The sequence below is a fragment of the Staurois parvus genome, unplaced genomic scaffold (assembly GCF_062004578.1).
Source record: "Staurois parvus isolate SC_StPar_1 unplaced genomic scaffold, SC_StPar_1.0 ptg000133l, whole genome shotgun sequence".
Taxonomy (NCBI): domain Eukaryota; kingdom Metazoa; phylum Chordata; class Amphibia; order Anura; family Ranidae; genus Staurois; species Staurois parvus.
The window spans coordinates 6,016,963-6,038,108 of record NW_028317929.1 but is presented as its reverse complement, the minus strand read 5'-3'; the positions used below and the strand labels follow the sequence as shown (position 1 = coordinate 6,038,108).

General features: G+C 41.8%; 1 protein-coding gene and 1 pseudogene across 2 annotated transcripts in view; one reads left to right on the top strand and one right to left on the bottom strand.

The window, feature by feature from the left end:
• Positions 1-21,146, top strand: part of STK32A (serine/threonine kinase 32A) — a 261,142-nt gene that overhangs the window by 57,006 nt on the left and 182,990 nt on the right. For both annotated transcript variants that reach the window (XM_089673006.1, XM_089673005.1), the window contains exon 3: positions 8,676-8,731. In XM_089673006.1, coding sequence (XP_089529132.1) covers positions 8,676-8,731 — 56 coding nt within the window. The remainder of the gene's footprint in view (positions 1-8,675; positions 8,732-21,146) is intronic.
• On the bottom strand, positions 17,786-18,392 carry LOC149466041 (uncharacterized; annotated as a pseudogene).

Here is a 21,146-nt window from a genome sequence, read left to right as displayed (position 1 = left end):
ATCTATCTATCTATCTCTGCACAGGCATCCTCCATCTATGCCACCCCCCCTTGCTTGAAATAAAATAAGCTAGTTTTTAAATTAGTCTGGCTGGCCCTGCAGGCTTTTTTAAAGCCAGTATCTAAGCAAGCTTAAACCCCTTCCACCCCTCCTACCTATTCTCCAATTGTTTCTCTTTTCTACTCACCTGTCTACTGTCATGTGTTCCTCCACTTTTGGGATACTAACAGAGCAGAAGACATTTGAAAATCAGTAAAAAGACCAAATTCACCCTTCTCGAGTTGGTTCTCTTTCATTATTGTTTTTATTATTTATTTCATGGGTGAAGTGCTCTTCTTTATTGGTCTCACATACTAGTTAAAAGCAGGAATGGTGACAAATGGGCAATGCCAGTACAAAAATGCATAATCATTCTTGTACTTCAATGGCAACATGACCTCAGAATACACATTCACAACTGAAATACTGTATCTGTTAACAGTGTAGGTAGTGGAGTAAAAACCCAAGACAAGAAGCCCAATCCAGCTTTCCACAAACCTTATAGCTCTTTTGCCATATCTGTCTGTGAATGACATGCTGGGATTTCATACAATCTTAGCTCTACATCTTTCTTTTAATGTGTTATTGGTTTTTCTAATAAACTTAATAAGAAGTCAGCGCTAAAGTATCTAAGGCTGCTTGCAATAGGCCAGTATACAAACCCAAACATACAAACATTCTCTAAACAATAATTATATCGTTCTTTGCACAAACGCACTATTTTCTGCTTTTCCTTAGCAGCTGTGGAGATGGCATGTGAGGTATTGGTGATGTTCACAAGTGGTGGTACGGACCTAAAGGTGGTCGTTTTTCGACACCAGAGGACACACTGAATATTAGTGGACTTTTTTCACTTCACTTCATTTTAATTCATTTCTGGTATTGATTTATGTTATTCACTTTCTGGATTTTTGTGATATAATTATTGATTAGAGAATATTTGTTGTAATTTAGGTGCTGCACTATTATTTATACCAGTGGTCTCCAAACTGTGGCCAGGGGCCAGATATGGCCCTTTGCTTGCTTTTATCTGGCCCTTGGGACAATATTTCATCTACTGGTACCAACAATTGGGTATAATTCCCCCCACTTACACCAATGAAGGGGGCACAACTTCTTCAAATGACATCAACGATGGGGCATAATTCCTTCCAGTGACACAAATGATAGGGTCCAATGACATCCTCCCACTGACACCAAACAATGGGGCATTATTTTTTTTCCCACTGACGTTGGGACCATTTCCACTCCCACTGGCTGCAGCCCGGCCCTCGTAAAGTCTGGAAAACAGTAAACTAGCCCTTTGTTTAGAAAGTTTGGAGACCCCTGATTTATACTGTTGATATTTCTAAACTGAACTATAAGGAAGAAAATAAATGGAGGTGTTTGATTAGTAGTAGTAGTGGTTAGTAGCAAAAAGCATATAGTAAATAGTAGTAGGAACGCTCAGAATATTGAGTAATGATAACATCTGTCTTGCTGTCACATTGAAGCTGTCAATGCAGTCTTTGGGATACTGTGTTGAACGTATGCATGGCATTTGAATTTAAATCATATTGCATGCTGTTTCTGCCTTCTTCTGTATAATTGATGGGAAGTAGCCAGTGACTGTGGAAAATTAGCTGTGGAATATCTAGAACTGTCATAGCAGTGTTTAACATTGTTGGGGTCAAATTCATTAGTGATGATGTGTTCCACCGAAGATTTCATCTGGAGTCACCAAGTCATTTATCAGAATGAATGAATGAAAATTACCTGTGTTGCCCTCAGCAACCTGATATGTTTTAGTGGTCATATTTTTGTTGAACTTTAATGAAACAGTAAATTTGGCTGATTACTGAGGAAAATATTTTTTCTTGTAGACTTTTGAGAAAAATGCGGTTATTAATATTTGCTCCTGGAGATGAAAAAAAAGATAATTTAATTAATAGAAATGTAAATTTTTCTGTCTATATTAATGGTAGTGTCTATGATCCATCTACATTATCTTAATGTGATGATGTACTGTATATATTTACCCACTACTATATGGGCAGATTAACAACTCATGGGCCCACGGGCAATAGGGGATCATGGGGCCTCTGTGTCCTCTCCCACACTCAAACCACACCCAAAAAAGCCTATGAAAGGTACCAGGGACATCTCATGGGGCCCCCTACTGACCCCAGGTCCTCGGGCAGTGACCGAGTTCCTCAATGGTCAGTCCGCCCCTGCCCAACACTAGACCTTGCTACTGGCCTATATATATATATATATATATATATATATATATATATATATATATATATATATATATATGTGTGTGTGTGAGTGATAGCAGATATTCATAGATGATACTCTAAATGTTGCATTATGCGGCTACTTAGCTATGCAGGTCCTGTAAGGTAAACTAAGGCTATCCATACACAGCTTGAGTTTCGGCCAAATCAGCAGTAAGCGGTGGCCCTGATGGTACCACCCGCCTTGTCAAAATTCAATTGAAACATCAAAGGAGCTGGGTGGAAAATTGTCAGCATAACAACGACTGCATCCCATGAGTGGAACTGAAGTCACTACAGCTGTCTGAATACAACATCTGGCAAGAGAGATTCCCCCATCCACCTGTTCAGAGGGTACAGGAGAATTGAGAGATTTATCTTGTTCAGTCCTGTGGGCTGAACGAGAGAAATGTTAATATATGTGGCTAGCCTAATGCCCTGTACACATGATCATACGAAAATCATACAAAATGTTCCGTACACAGAGCAATCGTCCAATAGTCAATAGTCATCCGAAGAAAATGGGAAGACCAAGACCACGCATGCTCAGAAACGAAAAAATACATTATATTACAATACATTACATCACTTCCGAAGTTGTATTCTGTCATATGAGAATTTTCACAACTTTAGTAAGCTCCTCATTTTTGATATGAGACTAGCATCCCAAAAAAAAGGGACAATCATTTGTCTGATATTCTCATCATGTGTATGGGGCATAAAAGTGGTTCATTAAGGTCTGTTGCTTATAGTCAGTCAATACTGTACCTACATAAGCTTATGTAACCTGAACTGTAGCTGATAACTACTGTGGTACTTCTACCTGTGTTTCTGCTGTATTATCCTTCTGCAGTGTGAGCAGGGTTAAACTGAATGTTAACCACTTCAATAGATGGCACTTTTAGCCCCTTTCTGCTCAGGCCAATTATCAGCTTTCAGCCCTGTTTTAGTTTGAATGACAATTGCGCGGTCATGAAACACTGTACCCAAACTAATTTTTTATCGTTTTGTTCACACAATAGAGTTTTCTTTTGGTGGTATTTGATCACTGGGTTTTTATTTCTTGCTAAATAAACTAAAAAAGACCAAATATTTTGAAAAGTAATGCATTTTTTTTTGTTTCTGTTATAAAATTTTGCAAATAAATATTTGTTCTTCATAAGTGTATGCAAAAATGTATTCTGCTACATTGAAAATAACCCAAATCAGTATATTTTATTTAGTCTGTAGTAAAGTTATAGAGTCCACAAACTATGGTATATACTTTGTCTTAAAATCGATCAATCTCGCGGTACTGCTGGCTTATCTCATTTCTTGATGCCCAAAAATGTCAGGATGGTACAAATAACTCCCAAATTACCTCTTTTTGCAGACAGTCTGAGATCTTTAGTAAGAGGCATGGCTAGTTTTTTGAAGTTGTCATTTTTTTGTCAAAATTTGTGTGGAAAATGAAGAAATTAAAAAAAAATTTTTTTCAAATTTGTTTTTTTTTTTACATACTGTCACCAGTGCAGTACAGCGTCATCATATACTTGGTGTGGCGGTAATCAGGGACACTGACTGGTGACAGTACGAAAAAGAAAAAAATTATAATATTTTTTTTCTTTTCTTATTACTTTTTTTTCTTTTTTATGATTTTTTTATAACACACTGTGAGCATAGTAACATTGTACTACTGTAGGGAAGTGATAAGTATTTTTTCTTTTTTACACATTATGATATACCGTAATGAATTTCATTGCTATAAACAAGCATTTTACTGAATGAAATCGATTAATTCAGTTTGTTTTGTTGTGATTAGCTGTGATTGGCCACAGCTAATCACATGACACAGATGGACTGTGATTGGCCTAGTCTGTAACATGTGATCACTGTGACCAATCACATCTAGCAACACAATTGTATACAATGGATGGCATGAAAGGAAGCCATCAATTGTTTACAATTGTCATGTGACCTGCTTTGATTGGTCACTGTAGTTACATAGTTCCGGCAATGGGCCAGTGCACAAATCAGTCATCGGCTGTGGCTGTGGCTGCAGGTGCACGCGAGATGGCGAGGTGGGACGTCATATGACGTCCACCCGGATCGACGAAAGTCCTATCTGGCCATCATTTTACTATAGATGGGAAAGAGTTAACCAATGCAGAAGTGTGTCTGGAGGCTTCTGATAGGAAATGAAGAGGGGGCAGTCAAAAAAGGCTAGCAGGATTATTGGAACAAGACTGAGCTGATGACTGAATAGAAGCCTATCATAGTTGATCACAATTGAGTGGGACCTGAGAGAAGCAAAGAGACTGCTCACCGTGCAGGGCCTTGCCTGAAAGACTGGGAACCTTGTTCCTGAGAGGGTGATCAGACTGTATTAGAGAGAGAGCACTCCCACTGCTTGCAAGGAAGGAAAAGAGGGACTGTCTTAGAAAGACTAAAAAGGGAAATCAACTCTTTTCTTGTCTGAGGCCTCGAACTGAACCAGTTCCAGACCCTTAAGAAGATGCCCTGGGTCTTTTATGAGACAAATATTGTACAAGCTCATCTGTTTTCTTCTTTTTTTCATCATTCACTGGTCAGTTGGATAAAACTGGGACTATTGTAACACGATAGGAATGTCTTTATATACTAGGTAAATGCAATTCAGTTCTGTAGATTACTGACAGAATACTGCATGCGTTTAACCGTATCTCTCAGAATAATGGTATGGTCTAAATATTATTATAAGTACACTTGCTAATCTTATCTTCTTTTAGGCTAATCATTTTTTTAAATACGTCAAGGTGTGTTGATAAGTGCTGGGTGAGTGAGGTGTGGCATCTTCAGATGTGCATAGAAATCACAAAACAATTCTGCTGCTTCTCTGGGGGTAGCGCTGTACTTATTTAGGGTGATGCTCATTTTTTCAGCTAAATTCTAAGACTGGTTGAAAAGAAAGAACATCAAGTATGAAGACAGTAATGTGATTATTCAGTAAAGCAGTAAAATTACAGTTCCCTTTAGGAACCAATCAGATGTCAGTGTATCATAGTCCTAAGATTTAAACATTGTCATTGGTTGTAATGGGCTACTGAGCTTTGAACTTTAACCATTGATATTTGCATTTTCCTTTTGAACAAAAGCCCTAAAAGAGACCTTGTCACCAATTTAAACATCAACAAGTAAAAACTCAGAAACTCAGTTTTTCTTTCCATAAACATTTTTTCACTTGCAATGTGTCTTTAAACTTACTGGAAAATTATACTTCTCCAGGAGAATCAATTCCATAGCATAGCCCTCTCCTTGCATGCCTCAGTCCTCTCCTCTTATGAGAGTTTCTAATTACTATGTGCGATGACCCAACATCAACACCCCTCGCCTCACCTCTTATGAAGGCTTTTAGGTAACTTTTGAGGGAGGAATAAAGGGCAATACTATTACTATAGAGTGACATAAGTGACAGCTCTGGGTCTGCTGGGGCTGCTGATATCATACAAGATGGTGGCACCCAGAAGCAGTCTCAGGGCTTTTAGATGCCTACACAAGGAAGGATTTTACAGGTAAATAACGTACCTATAATATGTAAACTGCACATTTAACACTATGGGAACATTTTTGTGGACAATTTAGCCTTGGCAACTGTGTGTCTGTAAAGGACAAGTTCAGATTTAGATTAAAAGCCCCCAGCTCCCACTTTCTACCCCCTAATAAACTCTAAGCTAACATTCCCCTCAAAAACACATACTTACTCTTTGACAACAGCAGTATCCCATGTTGCTTATATCCTCTCTTTAGATTTTTTCTTTCCACTGTCTGTTCCTGAGGAGCTACTTTGCAGGGCCTGTACTGTAACTCCCCATAAATTTGAATGGGCCATACTGTTCGAGAAAAGTCCCATTCAACTCTTTTTGACAACAGTGAAAACAAAGTGAGCAGAGGGGTGTTCTTCAGCTGCTCCTTCCTTCTCAAATAAGGGGCAGATGACTTAACTTTATTGCTTTCCAGCAGCAGAGAAAAATCAGCTGTAAGTCTCAGGTCTGGGGGGACAGATCTATGATTTTACCAGATTTTACAACTACCATATAGAATGTGTTTACACAACTCCCATGCAGAGTATACAGTATATTTCAACTATGTATTTAGTTGTTTGCCTTGAGTTCAGCTTTAAACAATGTTATTCCATTCAAAATAATGGTAAATGATGTGGTTATGTTCCATGAGGCTAATTTTAGTCTTGTTTACACCTTATCTATGTAATTTAAAAAACCTGCCATACACAAGAGACGGTGTGTATAATGTATACTTATTGTACTGTACTCATAATGGGACTTATACTGAATGCTGTATTACAATATGGACTTTCCACCACACACATTAAAGCCCAACTGTGGTGTCAAGGGAAGAGAGTTAAGTATGTTTACGAACTTTTAACATTGGATGACATCAAATCCTTTAGCTACGTATGAGAACATTGGCATTTACCATGGAGGCCTTCTGTCACCTCCAAATTGCCACACCACCTTCATAGCCTCCTAAGGCAGGAGAAAGGGCTCCTTAAGCACTTGACCTCCATTTAATATTGTTGTCGGAAAGACCCTCACTTGAAAGGTCTAGTTTCTGATCTCTACCTTTCCTTTGTGACCTCAATGAACTCTGGTAAACTCTACTACATAGGGAAGTGGGAAGCAGACCTAGGCAAGACCTTAGACCAAGCTGACTGTAACAACATTTGGCTTGCTTCTTCTAAGTGCTCTGAAAACATTTTGGTGCAGAAAAACTCCTATAAATTGTTGTCTCACTGGTACATGACTCCTGATCGCATATCTCGATTTGATCATAGCCTGTCTCTGATGGCTGTAGAGAGCAGGGCTCCCTACTCCACATCTGATAGACTTGCCCCAAAGCAATCCAATTTTGGACTCAAGTGTATGCCCTGATTAGGACTGTATTAAATGTAACCTTGGCTCATAACCCATGAGAAGCACTACTGTGCAAGCCTATCTCAAGAACCAAGAACCAGGGGAAACTGATGGGTTTTGTCTTCCCGGCTGCTCATCAGACATTGGCTAAAGCCTAGTGAAAGCAGTTTCTCAACATCACTGAAGTTAAACAGCGGCTCGAAGGGACCAGGGTGCATGAGAAGCTCTCCTCTATTTTGAACAACACCCATGCCACATATTTGAAGGTCTGGGGCCTGTGGATAACATATAATGATAGTTTGTGCTTGACTGCACCCTGCTTTTGCCTTGAAGGGCACTTTTGTAGTCTCTCCATACATGCAAATGGATGCATCCGGTGGGAATCGTGCCTGCCCCCTCTCCTTGTCCTCTCCTTCCTCCTCCCCCTCTTTTCCCACTCCCATCTTTTTACTCTACTTGCTCTCTCTGGCATTCTCTAACCTCTCAATTTTTTTCTGTGCATCCTGGCTTGACTGGAGCCATTTAGGTAATCTCTTTTCCCTTTTTTAGAGGTCACAGTGGCCACTCATGTGCAGCAGGCCCCACGGCGAGGGGCTACTAACTTGTTACTTGCAATCCTTCAAACTTGTTATACAAAATACTCATGACGTTGTTACTGTATTGACCTCTCTGCCTAAGTTATTCTTCATAAATGTTTGACCTACTTGTTCTTTAGTTGACTAAGTTTGTGCACTGTGATTTTGTGCTGTATAAAAATAAAACTCTTTGTAAAATAAAGCCCAACTGCAAGAAACTTAAATATGATCCCTTGCAGTGGGGCTGTGCCCATACTGCAAAGGGTAAGTGCTCCTTTAGATCTAGGAAAGTTGTTAAAGAAAACATACCTATCCAATCCTGTGCACCTCTGGGCTGCTAGACCAGTGGCATAGCCCTGCATAAGACGTGATAATGCCGAGGGACAGTCCACTGTTCGAACGTAGGAGAATGCCATCTGCCAGAGGATCAGATAAGTTAAAGTGCCTCTCCTCTCCCCTGGACTAAATGAGCAGTTAACCTATGCAGTGTAGGTGCAACCCCAACTGCAAGGAATAATTTTCAAATTTCCCAGAGTTGAGCTTTAACGTTTTGGAGTAATACAAGGGCTTTATAGCCTTTCCTGTGTGTCATTGTAGATTGCATTCTCTTACTACACTTTGCAGAGCTGAAAGCTGTGGACCCATACCTTATCTGTCACCATTTGGCACAGCTTTCCTCTGGTGCATTTGCATAGTGACTAACTTAACTAGGCTGGGAATCACATACTCCTTATTTTCAAAATGTTTTAACCTAAGCAGCCATAAATCAAGAAGCTCCTGTATGTGATTTTCATTTACCAACTTACACAAAAATGATGTTAGTTCCTAGTGTGTCAGTGTACTTGAGATTACTTTATTGTTTTGCTATTGAAACATGCATCTATAAACTATAACAAAATATTTTTATTTTGCAGTGAATTTTAATCACTTTGAAATTCTCCGCGCCATTGGGAAAGGAAGCTTTGGAAAGGTGAGTGCTTTTTAATTACATTAGTTTTGTTCACAGAAAATATGAACCTACCCTTGTAGGAGCTGCTGATTAGGATGGGTCCTCTGTTCTTTGCCTCATCCATTTCCAAAAAACCATAGCCCCTCTTACATACCAGGTTGAGTGTAATAACATACAATATCATCGGAAAACACTAAGGTAATACTCAAGGGGCGGACTGACAACTCATGGCACCCCAGGCAGTAGGGGATCATGGGGCCCCTGTGTCCTTGCCCAAACTCAAAAAAGCCCATGAAAAAGGTACCAGGGGCATCTCATGGGGCCCCCTACTGACCCCGGGCCCTCGGACAGTGCCCGAGTTTCCAAATGGTCAGTCCGCCCCTGTTAATACTTAATACCCAGTAGTAGCGATATAGCAAAGAAAACAGGCACCAACCCAGGTAGCAAAGGCAAACTTAATACATTGTCACCCAATGTGTTGGTAACTCGTTGACATAAGATGACATTTGGTGTCCAGATCAGCATAAACAGTAGCATGGCCTTTCAAGTGCAGCAGTTGGGGCCCTTTAAGAGCATTAGTGCACTTAAAGACAGTCCCAGTTAACCTGAATACTGTATAGGTACAGTGTAGGTATGGTATAGTCTAGGCACAGCTGCAAAGTAGATGTGGTTCAGATGCTGTAAAGGTTTGGTATAATGCGATATAGAGTTGGTATAGGTGCAGTCTAGGTTTGGAATAAGTGCAGTATAGGGTGCGGTATTGATTGGGTACACTTGGTGTTCTGCTCTGAGTGGCTTAGTCTCTGCTAGCAGTATAAGCAGTGGGCGAAAAGCCCTCTCATCAGTTCCTGGAATGCTGCAGTGACCTCTTGCTGTAGAAGGTAGTCTCCGTTGACTAGCGATGGAAGGAGGAGGGTAGTGAGGGTAGTGGACGTTCCAGTCTCCCTACAGCAGTGGTGCATGTGCTGTGATATGGGTAGTGCTGCGTGCCCCTGGGTGTCCTCACTCCCAGTCTCAGGCTCAAATCTCCGCTGGTATGGTATCCAGCTGGCAGGCAAATATTCAGACAGTGGTGCTCTCTGCCTGACTCCCTTGGTGCTAAGAAGAACTTTGGGGCAGTTTAATAAAAATCCTCTTTCCTCTTCTCCTACTGCACAGTGTACAGTGGGAAATGTAGTGTAACCATTATAATGTAGCCGTTATATTGCTGCCATCTCAAATTACGACTGTCAGGCTTTAGCTCACCCCTGTTGGTCAGAGAAGGATGCTGCACCATAACAACAGTATCTCAGTAGAGGGAGGGAAGAATAAAGGGCAATGTCTCCATATTGCTGCAGTCCAGCACCTGGCTACATGAAGTAGGTTATATATACTGTATTTCATATTATACATAATAAAAATATGCTCATATAAAATCATGACCAATTGTGCAAAACCTCACCCATGCCCCCATCCTTGCCTGTTTGTGCCAGCAATGCTATTTCACAAAATAGCCATTCTATGAAAAATTACAAACCTAGCACTGAACCAGTCTTGGGACAAGTTTAGCTGGTAAAAATGTAATTTTACTTTGGTAATTTTCCTGGCAAATGCACATTTTTCAACTAGGCACAAAAAAATAAGATTGTGTTTATGAGTTATGAGTTTCAAGGGGTGGAATAAGAAATTTGAGGAAAAAAATTGGTTTCCTGACATTTCGCAGCAAAACACAAAGAACTCTCAAGAATTTTGCCTTAAAGCGGAGTTCCAGCTGAAAAAAATATATAAACTGTAGCTGCTGACTTTTAAAATACAGACACTCACCTGTCCCTCAGTCCAGTGGCGTCCTCACCACGGCTGGTTTCACTGGCCATCTTCTCTCCCTGGCGCCGGATTCTTTAGTGTGGGCACCCGGCTGTGACAGCTTGTGGCTTCACAGCTGGGTGCGCACTATGCCTGCATGAGAAGCGCTGCGCTTTGTGAATGGCCCCATAGTCTTCTGGGACCTGTCACTTGGGAGAGAGTGGGGGAAGAGAACTTCAGCTTCCTGTCAAATTTGGGTACCCACTCCCCCCCCCCCCCCGCTCGCCAAAGGTTTCCCAATCCTTAATGGAGAGCAGGGGAAGAAGGCTTAAAGTGGAATTTCCCCTTTTGGGTGGAGCTCCACTTTAGCCATACTTTATTCTGCATGTAAAATGTACAGTATCTAACCACCTTAAAATATATATACACTGCTCAAAAAAATTAAAGGAAAACTTTGAAAACACATCAGATCTCTATGGGGAAAAAAATCTCATGCTGGATATCTATACTGATATGGACTGGGTAATGTGTTAGGAATGTAAGGATGACCCATTGTTTGATAGAAATGAAAATGATCAACCTACAGAGAACTGAATTCAAAGATACCCTGAAAATCAAAGTGAAAAAATGATGCAGAAATGCTGGTCGATTTTCCTCAAATTTCATCGCAGCAACTCAAAATTGTACTCAATAGTTTGTTTGGCCCCAAGGTGCATGTGTGTATGCCTGACAACATCGGGGCATGCTCCTAATGAGACGACAGATGGTGTCCTGGGGTATTTCCTCCCAGATCTGGACCAGGGCATCACTGAGCTTCTGGACAGTCAGAGGTGGCGGCACTGTCGGATGGACCGAAACATGATATCTGAGATGTTCTGTTGGATTTAGAACAGGCGAGTGTGGGGGCCATTCAATGGTATCAATTCCTTCATCCTCCAGGTACTGCCTGCATACTCTCGTCACATGAGGCCGGGCATTGCCCTGCACCAGGAGGAACCCAGGACCCACCACAACAGCATAGGGTCTGACAGTGGGTCCCAGACCATCACTGACTCACCACCAAAACAGTCATGCTGAATGATGTTACAGGCAGCATAACATTCTCCACGGCCTCTCCAGACCCTTTCACATCTGTCACATGTGCTCAGGATGAACCTGCTCTCATCTGTGAAAAGCACAGGGTGCCAGTGGCAGACCTGCCAATTCTGGTGGTCAATGGCAAATGCCAATTGAGCTCCATGGTGCCAGGCAGTGAGCACAGGGCCCACTAGAGGACATCATGCTCTCAGGCCACCCTCATGAAGTCTGTTTCTGATTTTTTTGTCAGAGACATTCACACCAGTGGCCTGCTGGAGGTCATTTTGTAGGGCTCTGGCAGTGCTCATCCTGTTCCTCCTTGCACAAAGGAGCAAATACTGGTCCTGCTGATGGGTTAAGGACCTTCTACAGCCCTGTCCAGCTCTCCTAGAGCAACTGCCTGTCTCCTGGAATCTTCTCCATGACCTTGAGACTTTGCTGGGAGACACAGCAAACCTTCTGGCAATGGCCCATATTGATGTGCCATCTTGGGGGAGTTAGACTGCCTGTGCAACCTTTGTAGGGTCCAGGTATTTCCTCATGCTACAAGTAGAGACATTGATCCTAGGCAAATGCAAAACTAGTGAAAAACAGTCAGAAAAGATGGGTAGGGAAAAAAAACATCATTGGCCTCTACCTGTAAAACCATCCCTGTTTTGGGGATTGTCTCATTGTTGCCCACATTGATGCCATAACCGGATTAAAAAATGTTCCTTTAATTTTTTTGGAGCAGTGTATATTGCAGTTTATGATTCCTTAAGCTGGTCAGTTCCTGATGAACCAGCAGAAATCTGCACAGTGGGTGCCCTGTAGGCCACCTCCTGCCTGTCATATCTCAAATGATAAGTCAAGGGAGCAAGATAGAAAATTGAAGGCTGAGCAGCATTTGCTTCCAGTCAGATGCAGGCACTGTTGAGTTTTCTGATGTCAAAATACAGTGGGAGATTCATCCATCCGCGCTATGCAGCGTATGTGGATGTAGCGCTACCCCTGCAGGAGCTGCTGCATTTGATTGGGTCCCCCTAAGCTCTGCACAGCCAGGAAACACACATTTCCCACATCTTTCCACACAGAGTCAGTAAGACAATCCTTGAGCTGTTTTTTTTAATTGTTTTTATTGAGGGGTTAGCAACTTGGATGGGGCTCAGGGGTATATGGGTTGCCCAAGAGTCTGCAAACTTGAGGACAAACTTCTTAGCACCCTGTACAATGTACAAAAAATGTGTATCAGAAAAATAGCACTGTCTCTTTAAGGAGCACTGTAGTCCCCTTGATGTACATCCTCATACCCCAAATGTATCATTCCTCTTCACCTGGCTGCACTGAGGGTATCCCTGGGCAATGGATTCCAAGAGCTAACAATTAAGCAGTCTCAGATGATAACTATGTTGGGTCTTGCACCTGACTGCCCTCTCCCTTTATCTGGTCCAGGGGGCGTAGAAGTACTCACACTGTCCTGTCCTGTTAGCTTGGTGGGTTGTAGCTGCTTTCAGGCCTTACGCTGGGCTTGCTTCTTCCAGGCTGCACAGGATGTCTACCCAAGGAGACTTTTGGCAGTGGACATTCTTCTTTCCAGCATCCCGCCTGTAGGTAGGCTCCCCTCCCTGGGTCCCCCTCCCAGGCTCCACACTCTAGTCTTCTCTCAGTCCATCTTCTACCCGACTACAGCAACTCAAACCTGCTGCACAGGCTCTGCCACATTTAAGGGTTGTCCTTGGTCACCATGCCTGGCCTCCTGCCTTGGGATTGACCAAATTCTCCTAAACTTGCAAATCTAGGCCTCCTCCCCTCCTCTGCCCTTCTTCCAGAAAGTTCTTGCAGTTTCTGGAAGGGTGGGAGGGCTCCAGAAGCACTGACCTGTACAGCCTCCCAGCCTGCACTGAGGTGAACTCACTACCTCACTCCCAGGATGACTCATCCCAGGCTTCTACCCAGCCTCTAACTTAAAAACAACAAACCTATCTAGCACTATTGGGTGCTACATGGAAAAATCTGTCAAAATTTTCCCCTTCAGCCTGCATTATCTATATGTACCAGGGGCGGACTGACCGTTCAAGCACTTGGGCAGTGCCCAAGGGCCCGGGGTCAGTAGGGGGCCCCATAAGATGCCCTGGTACCTTTCATTGGCTTTTTCATAGGCTTTTTTTGGTATGGGTGAGGACACAGGGGCCCTATGATCCCCTATTGCCTGGGAGCCCCATGATTTGTCATTCCTCCTCTGATATGTACTGTATATGGTCAGTTTTTGATGCGGTAACTTCATTAATAATATTTTTTAGCAAATACAGGAAATACATGTTAATCTAGCCAGAAATGCAATGTCAGTCTCACTTCCTGTGAGCTTAAACAAGAGCATAAAAACCTATTTGTGCTGTGTAAAATGCTAACACCAGTCCCATTAACCTCATGTAGTACAGATAACCAAAAGCAGATAAATCTGAAGTGCAGGCTGTGTGACAACCATAAATACAGTAGGTAAGTTAGTGTAGCCATGAAGGGACAGGAAGTGTGATATTGGCAGGGTTACTGTGTAAAAATAAAGGTAAAAGCCTAAAAGTAAATTGATGCAGCCACCACATTGAAGGCCTGCAATATATTAAATTTGTGTTTGGGAATTTAGATATTCTTTAACCCTTTAGCCATTTTTGCATTTATTTGCACACGTATAATACATAATTTTAGACATGAAAATTACAAAAAATATCCCAAAAAACCTAAACATTATATATAAGCAAATACCCTAGAAAATGAAATAACAGCAGTACCAATTTTTTTACAATACTAGCATAACAGCTTATGAAATGCTAAATTTCAGTACAAAATACACTAAAGTGAACTTTAGGGCACATAAACACAATAAAAATCCCAATTTGTTAAATATAATATAAAAGATTAGATAAAATATAAAAGATGAGTAAATAGATAACCAACATGCCAAGCTTTAGAATTGCATGCGCCTGTGAAACGGTGACAAACTTCAGAATCCTCGATTTTCCTTGGGTGACGCTTTAAAAGCCCCTACAGGTGATGATTTTAGAGTTAACAATGAATAATGGACCTAGAATTATTGCTCTCTCTCTGGTGTGTGTCGCGATATGTAACATACGCAATCACCATTTTTGTGTGTAGGCACTGCGTGCAAGTGCGTGTATGTGGGGGTGGGGGCCTCAAATTTTTATTTTTTTTGAGAGGGGTTTAAGTTTTTTTTACTTAACTTTTTTTTCATTGCATAGGGGACAAAAAAGTTCCCATGTGATACATTTTACGTAACTGGCTCTCTTCAATAAGACAACAGGAATCTAAAAGACCCCTGATGTCTCATCTGCCCGCCAATGAATCTAATGTAGAGCAGATCACATTGCATCGGTTTCTTCCCCAGCCATACTGACTGTGGAAAATTATATGGGGACTTTTACATGTCGATTTTGAGCCAATAACATGAAGTCTGGATAAGTGAATGGATGTTTATTCTCCTTCCCCTTTCCCTGGTGGCACCCTCCATGCTGGTCTTGGTTGTGCATTTGGGCAATACGCATGCGTACAGGGGTGGGGTGGAATCTAGTCTGTTGCCAGGGTGTGTACAAGGGATGTGACAGCAGCAAAGCCACCGGATCACTTTCATCTGACACCCAACAGTTGGCTTGTCAGATTAACATGCACTTCTGGCACCTACAACTTCAAAAAACTTGCTATGCCTCTTACTAAATACCCTGGACTGTCTGCTTTCCAAAAAGGAGTCATTTGGGTAATATTTGTCCTGTCCCGGCATTTTTGTGCCTAAAGATGAGAGATAGGCCATCAGTACAGCAGGATTAATCGATTTTCAGATATACTGTATATACCATAGTTTGTGGACTCCATCAGACTAAATAATATACAATAAGTTGGGTCATTTTCACCAAAGAAATGTGGAAGTATACATTTTGACCTAAATTTATGAAGAAAGATTACTTTCCAAATATTATAAAAGAAACAAAGAAAAACGCTTTTTTTTCTGAATTTCTTTTGTTTATTTAGCAAAAAAAAAAAACGAGTGGTGATTAAATACCACCAAAAGAAAGCTCTATTTGTGTGAAAAAAATGATACAAATGTAATTTGGGTACAGTGTTGCATGTGACCGCCCCATTGTCATTCAAAGTGTGACAGTGCTGAAAGCTGACAATTGGTGTGGGCAGGAAGGGGGTGAAAGTATCCAGTATTGAAGTGGTTAATTATGCTTTAAAGTATATTACAGATTTTTAAATGTTTGCCTTTGTAGTAGGAACAGGTATGCATATTTGGAAGCACAAACATGTAAAACTGAAAAAACGCTGAAGAAAGGCCACTTAGGTTCCTCCATGCCACATTCATAAAACTATGTTTTATGGACCTGGCTTTGTGCACAGGAGAACTACTAAAGGACCTTCCCCAAACTCTCACCTGAGGGATAGAAACACACAAATGTCTAAAATGTCTTTGTATGCTGTAGCACCCTACATTGGAAATGTGGTCAGGTGTCTACAAACTTTCGGTCATATTATTTATTCTTGTACTGACCAGGCATGTCAATTCATCCATTTGTAAGCTCATTCAACTTTTTTTTTTTTCAAGAATTTATTTAGCTATTTATAATAAGTGTATGCTATAGTGGAAATTAGTTTTTCATTTCACAATTACAGCTTGTTACAGAATAGAACACATTGTAAACATTATTTTTATTCTACTTCTTAAAACACTTTTAAATTGAAATCATTTTTTTATTAAAATAATAATGTAATGGTATCGTACAAAGCAGCCCCGAACCTTCTAGCTGAAGATCTTTGCTCCTCCTCTTCTGTGTCCGCTCCCATATCAAGCACTTGCTATGAGGGCAGCTGCGCGCCTGGCAGTGTGCATCCATTGACACACACACACATCACAGCTTGGCCTCTTTTCACTGCTTGCAGAATTTGACTGAAGGCAACTGGAGCCAATGGCTTGTCCTTTGTGAGAGCAGAGAGTGGCAGTGACAGCCATTCACTAACCAGGGCACATTTATAGTCCTTCTGGTATTAACATATAAGCAGTTCCTGCAGATAAGAGCCACAGAAGTATTTGAATGCTGCCACTAACTCCGTAGTGCAAACCCCTATGCTCTTGAATGTCTCAATTAAAATACAGTATATGTTAACTCTCACCTTGTAAAAGAACCTATTCAATTTAAAATAGAAATGAAAGGCAAAATATCTTTGTGTATGTACAAGGGGTGCTCAAGTCAAACCAGGACCTTTAATTTTCCAGGTATAAAAAGGGTTGCTAGCGTGGCGGTACTGCACGCAGTAGTAAGTGGCAAGATAGGCGGCGCACATGTCACGGCCAGTCCAGAGACCGTTATTCAAGATAGCAGACAACCGAGTTAGCGCATGCATGAAACAGCGTGTGGTGATGAAGTTTCTTGTGAATGAAAGCGTAAAAAACCGTGGATATGTACAGAAAACTTCAAGCACAGTATGGTGATTTGACGCTCAGCCGCAGGAAGACATTTGAATGGTGTAAACATTTCAAAAATGGCTGTACGTACACCAGTGGGTTCCCAGCCCACCGCAGCCATTCCTTTGGACATTCAGCTCATGGAACGCCTGATTCTGGATAATTAATCCATAACCTATTGTGAAATTGCAGAAGAGACAAAGCTTTCTGTGGGAACAAAGTGAAGCAGGCTGTCCTAGGATGGTTCAGGTGTACTGAGAAATCTTTCTATACCAAAGCTATCCAGGCATTAGTTAAATGCTGGGATAGGTGTATAAATGTAGCAGGGGAGTATGTTAAAAAAGGGGGACTATGTCGATAAATAAATATTTAGGCATTCTCGTGTTTATTTCTTTGGTTTGTATTGGTATGACACAAAAAAAATGGAGAAACAAAAAGCCAAATTTTACACATTCCATGTAAAAGCCCAAAAATGGATTGGACAAAATTATTGCCACCCTCAATTTAATATTTGATAGCACACCCCTTGGAAAAATTAACTGAAATCAACTGCTTCCTGTAACCATCAGTTTCTTACACCTCTCTACTAGAATTTTGGACCACTCTTCTTTGCCAACTTCTTCAGGTTTCTCAGATTTGAAGGGTTCCTTTTCCCATCTGCTGTTTTGAGATCTCTGCACAGATGCTCTATGGGACTGAGATCTGGACTCATTGCTGGCCAGTTCAGTACTCTCCTGCAGTCTGTCTTAAACCATATCTGTCAGATTTCATAATGCAATGCACCAGTGCCTGAAGTAGCAAAGCAACCCCAAAACATCAGTCAACCTCCAGCATATCTGACTGTAGGGACTGCATTCTTTTCTTTAATGGCCTAAAGTAGAATGATGGGCTTTACCAAAAAGTTGTACTTTTGTTTCGTCTGTCCACAGCACATTCTTCCAAAAGGATTTTGGCTTCCTCGGGTAGGTTTTGACAAACTCCAATCTGGCTTCTTTGTTTCTGTGTCAGCAATGGGGTCCTTCTTGGTCTTCTACCATATCGTCCCTTTGCATTCAGATGGCAACATATAGTGCAAGCTGACAGAGTTTTACCATGTGCCTGAAGGTCAGCTTGAATTTGTCTGGTAGTTGATCTAGGTTCTTTATCCACCATTCAAATAATCCTTCATTGCAATCTTTGATCAATTTTTCTCTTCCGTCCACGTCCAGGGAGATTAGCTACAGTGCCATAGGCTGTAGACTTATTGACAATGTTGCGCACAGGAACATTAGGATCTGTGGAGATGAACTTGTAACCTTGAGATTGTCCATGCTTGTACATAATTTTTGTTCTCAAATTTTCAGACAAGTCTTTGCTGCTGCTTCTCTTCTCCATGCTCCACAAACTGCAACTTCACAAATGTATGTGGCACTGTTGTATTTATGTGCCTCTTATGACAGACCATATGGATTTTGCTGTTTGTTGAAACTGGAATATATTATCTTGAAAGTCAAAAGTAAACTCCTATGTGCAAGACCTCTGTGGACACAAAGCAACATCCAAGTTCCTGCATGAAGTACCTGTAAGTGAGGGAAAGTTGGACTCATTCAGTGGAGGAAGAAATTGCCTCAGTGGCACCAGCCTGTTGCTGCTTTTTTGATTTCCTAAATCCAGGTCTTGAAGTTAAGAGAAAAAAAAAGAATTGTTAGAAAGTGTTTAATAGGGTCTTCTTTAGAGTGGGGGCACAGACATCAAAAACCCAAAAGGGACTCAAAGCAGGACCCCTCCCTATTCAGAACTAAGAAGAATTTTATATTTGGATACACTTTACGTTAAGGTAATAGGAAAGTTTTTACATTGAAGCTACTGGACACAGATCTGTTTACATTGAGAAAACCTGTCATTAGGCTTACATTACTGATGAGAGAAAGCACAAGGCGAAAACACAGCACTAATAAAAGATAAATGTATAATTTCTGCTCACTGTTCTAGATACTATTCGGTTTATTTACTGTTCAGAAAGCAATGCAAATATTCTTGCCCATCATCACTGCCATTTCCTTATAGCAACCAGCCATCTCTTATCTGTTGAAGCTCAAAGCAAAACACAGGCTATTCATTTTCTCTTTGCGATAGATAAAGTGGGCTCTTGCCCATCTGCTAAAGCCATGCTGTAAGTGTAAGGTAAGGGTGGATTCTGTCTTGGAAATTCGCTTTAACGAATTTCTCCTTACCGTGAGTACTCGCAGTTGGATGCGCAGAAATCCCCCATAAAGCTGTGCGAATCTCGCTTACCACGACTGCAGCTAAACTACACGATTCCTGCCCATCCAAATACTTTGGTTCTGTTGAGATGTGGGGGAATTGGAGCTCCGTTACCCTAGAATGATCACACGACACTCTAAGGCTGGTGTTGCAATCCACATAAGGGCCGGCTTCAGGCTCAGCTCTCTGTTTTATTAAAAATACACACATGCCCCCCACATGAATAAAGTCAATCCCCTCCCACCGAACAATGCAATGGGGATTGCCTATACACAGGATGTACATTCCAATTGGAGCATAGCCTTTCCTATTATCTATCACTGATCCTCCCCCATGAGTCTTACAGTTACAGATACAGTTCAGATTAGTAATGGCTTGTAAGATATGCATAAGCCTACACGTGGAGTTCACACCGCTTGCGCCTTGTGTTATGAAGCCCACGTGGTACTATGCTGCTGATATGTGGATACAGGCCCACGGTCTACTGACAGCAGCATTCGCATCGAATGCTGTGGTGGTATACACGCCGGTCTATAAGCGCAGATCTGCCATCTCATCCATTACCAAGCTGAGTACTGTAATACATACATTGTACATGCGCATGGCCCAATTGCAGCCTTCAGAGCTTTAATTAAGCCACACGAGAGACATATGAATAACACGAATATATGACACATTTAAAGTTCGACCAATACAAAATTTCCATGACATTCCCTCCTGTTTTATCATATTCTCCTCGTGTCCCTTCTTGATCTTCTTCAGCTTGATGGGTGTAGTCTCAAACTTCAAAGAGTTCCTGTAGTTGTCCCTGAGAATAAAAGCTCCACGGGGTACCTGAAACAACAAGACCCGACGCAAACAGGCTTGATTGAAGTGATGATCCTCAAGAGCGTTGGAACCTTCACTACAGGAAGGCTCTTGCAAAAACCACAAACAGACTTGTGGTATGAATAAAGCTTGTGATCCCACGGTGGTCTGGGGAGATCCAGCAATAGATTCTCAAATTGCCCCTGCAGACGGGGCCACACAAGGCTGGTCTCAACCCAGACGGTTTTCCAAATCGCAGACACAAACCATGATGAGGCCTGAAGCTTGCTTGAAGGTCTTGGAGAATGTGGTCTTCAGAGAGATAAATTAGAGGGAAGCCAGGACGTAATCTGTAGAGAAGGTGGTTGGTTGGTGAGGTCTTCCTCCGATCAGTGGTTGGAGTGGGATCCCCGGAGCGGGCATGGAGATGTGGTCGTCTGCCCGAGCTTGGCTTACACGGTCGATGAGGCAACAGGAACATCTCACCGCGGCATATAAAAGGCAGATGAAAAAGAGAAGCATCAGGACATACACTCCCACTTCCTTCAACCAAGATCCGATGGAGAACAGGAAATCTCCCAATCCTCCCAAACCCTTGAACGGATTCCAACCCTCACTAGCTATAGCTCTAGCTTTTCCCTGTAGTTCACTAACTTTGTCCATATGGGCCTGGACCTTGTCATCGGTGTCTTCTATCCAAGTACAACAATCCTCTCCGATGAACTCACAGAACCCCCCTTTGGCGGCTAAAAGATAATCAAGGGCCATCTTCTCCTGAAGCACTAAAATTCCCATCTGCCGTTGTTCTTGGGCAATTTCTCTGACAGCCTCTACGGTCTCGTTAAACATACTATCCACGATGACAGAAAAATTGTTCAGGCGCTTCATAAGTTCTATTCCCCATCCTGTCCATGAGGGGAACCAAGCCCATGCCTGGTCGCCCTCAGAGAACAGCTCCCTGCGAACTCTCCCTGCCATCCTTACCTTCTTGTGGACCATCAACTCTTCATGGTCCATCACTACATAGGATGCGGGGACTAGCTTTATGAGGGCACACGAACCTTTCGCGTTCTGGGG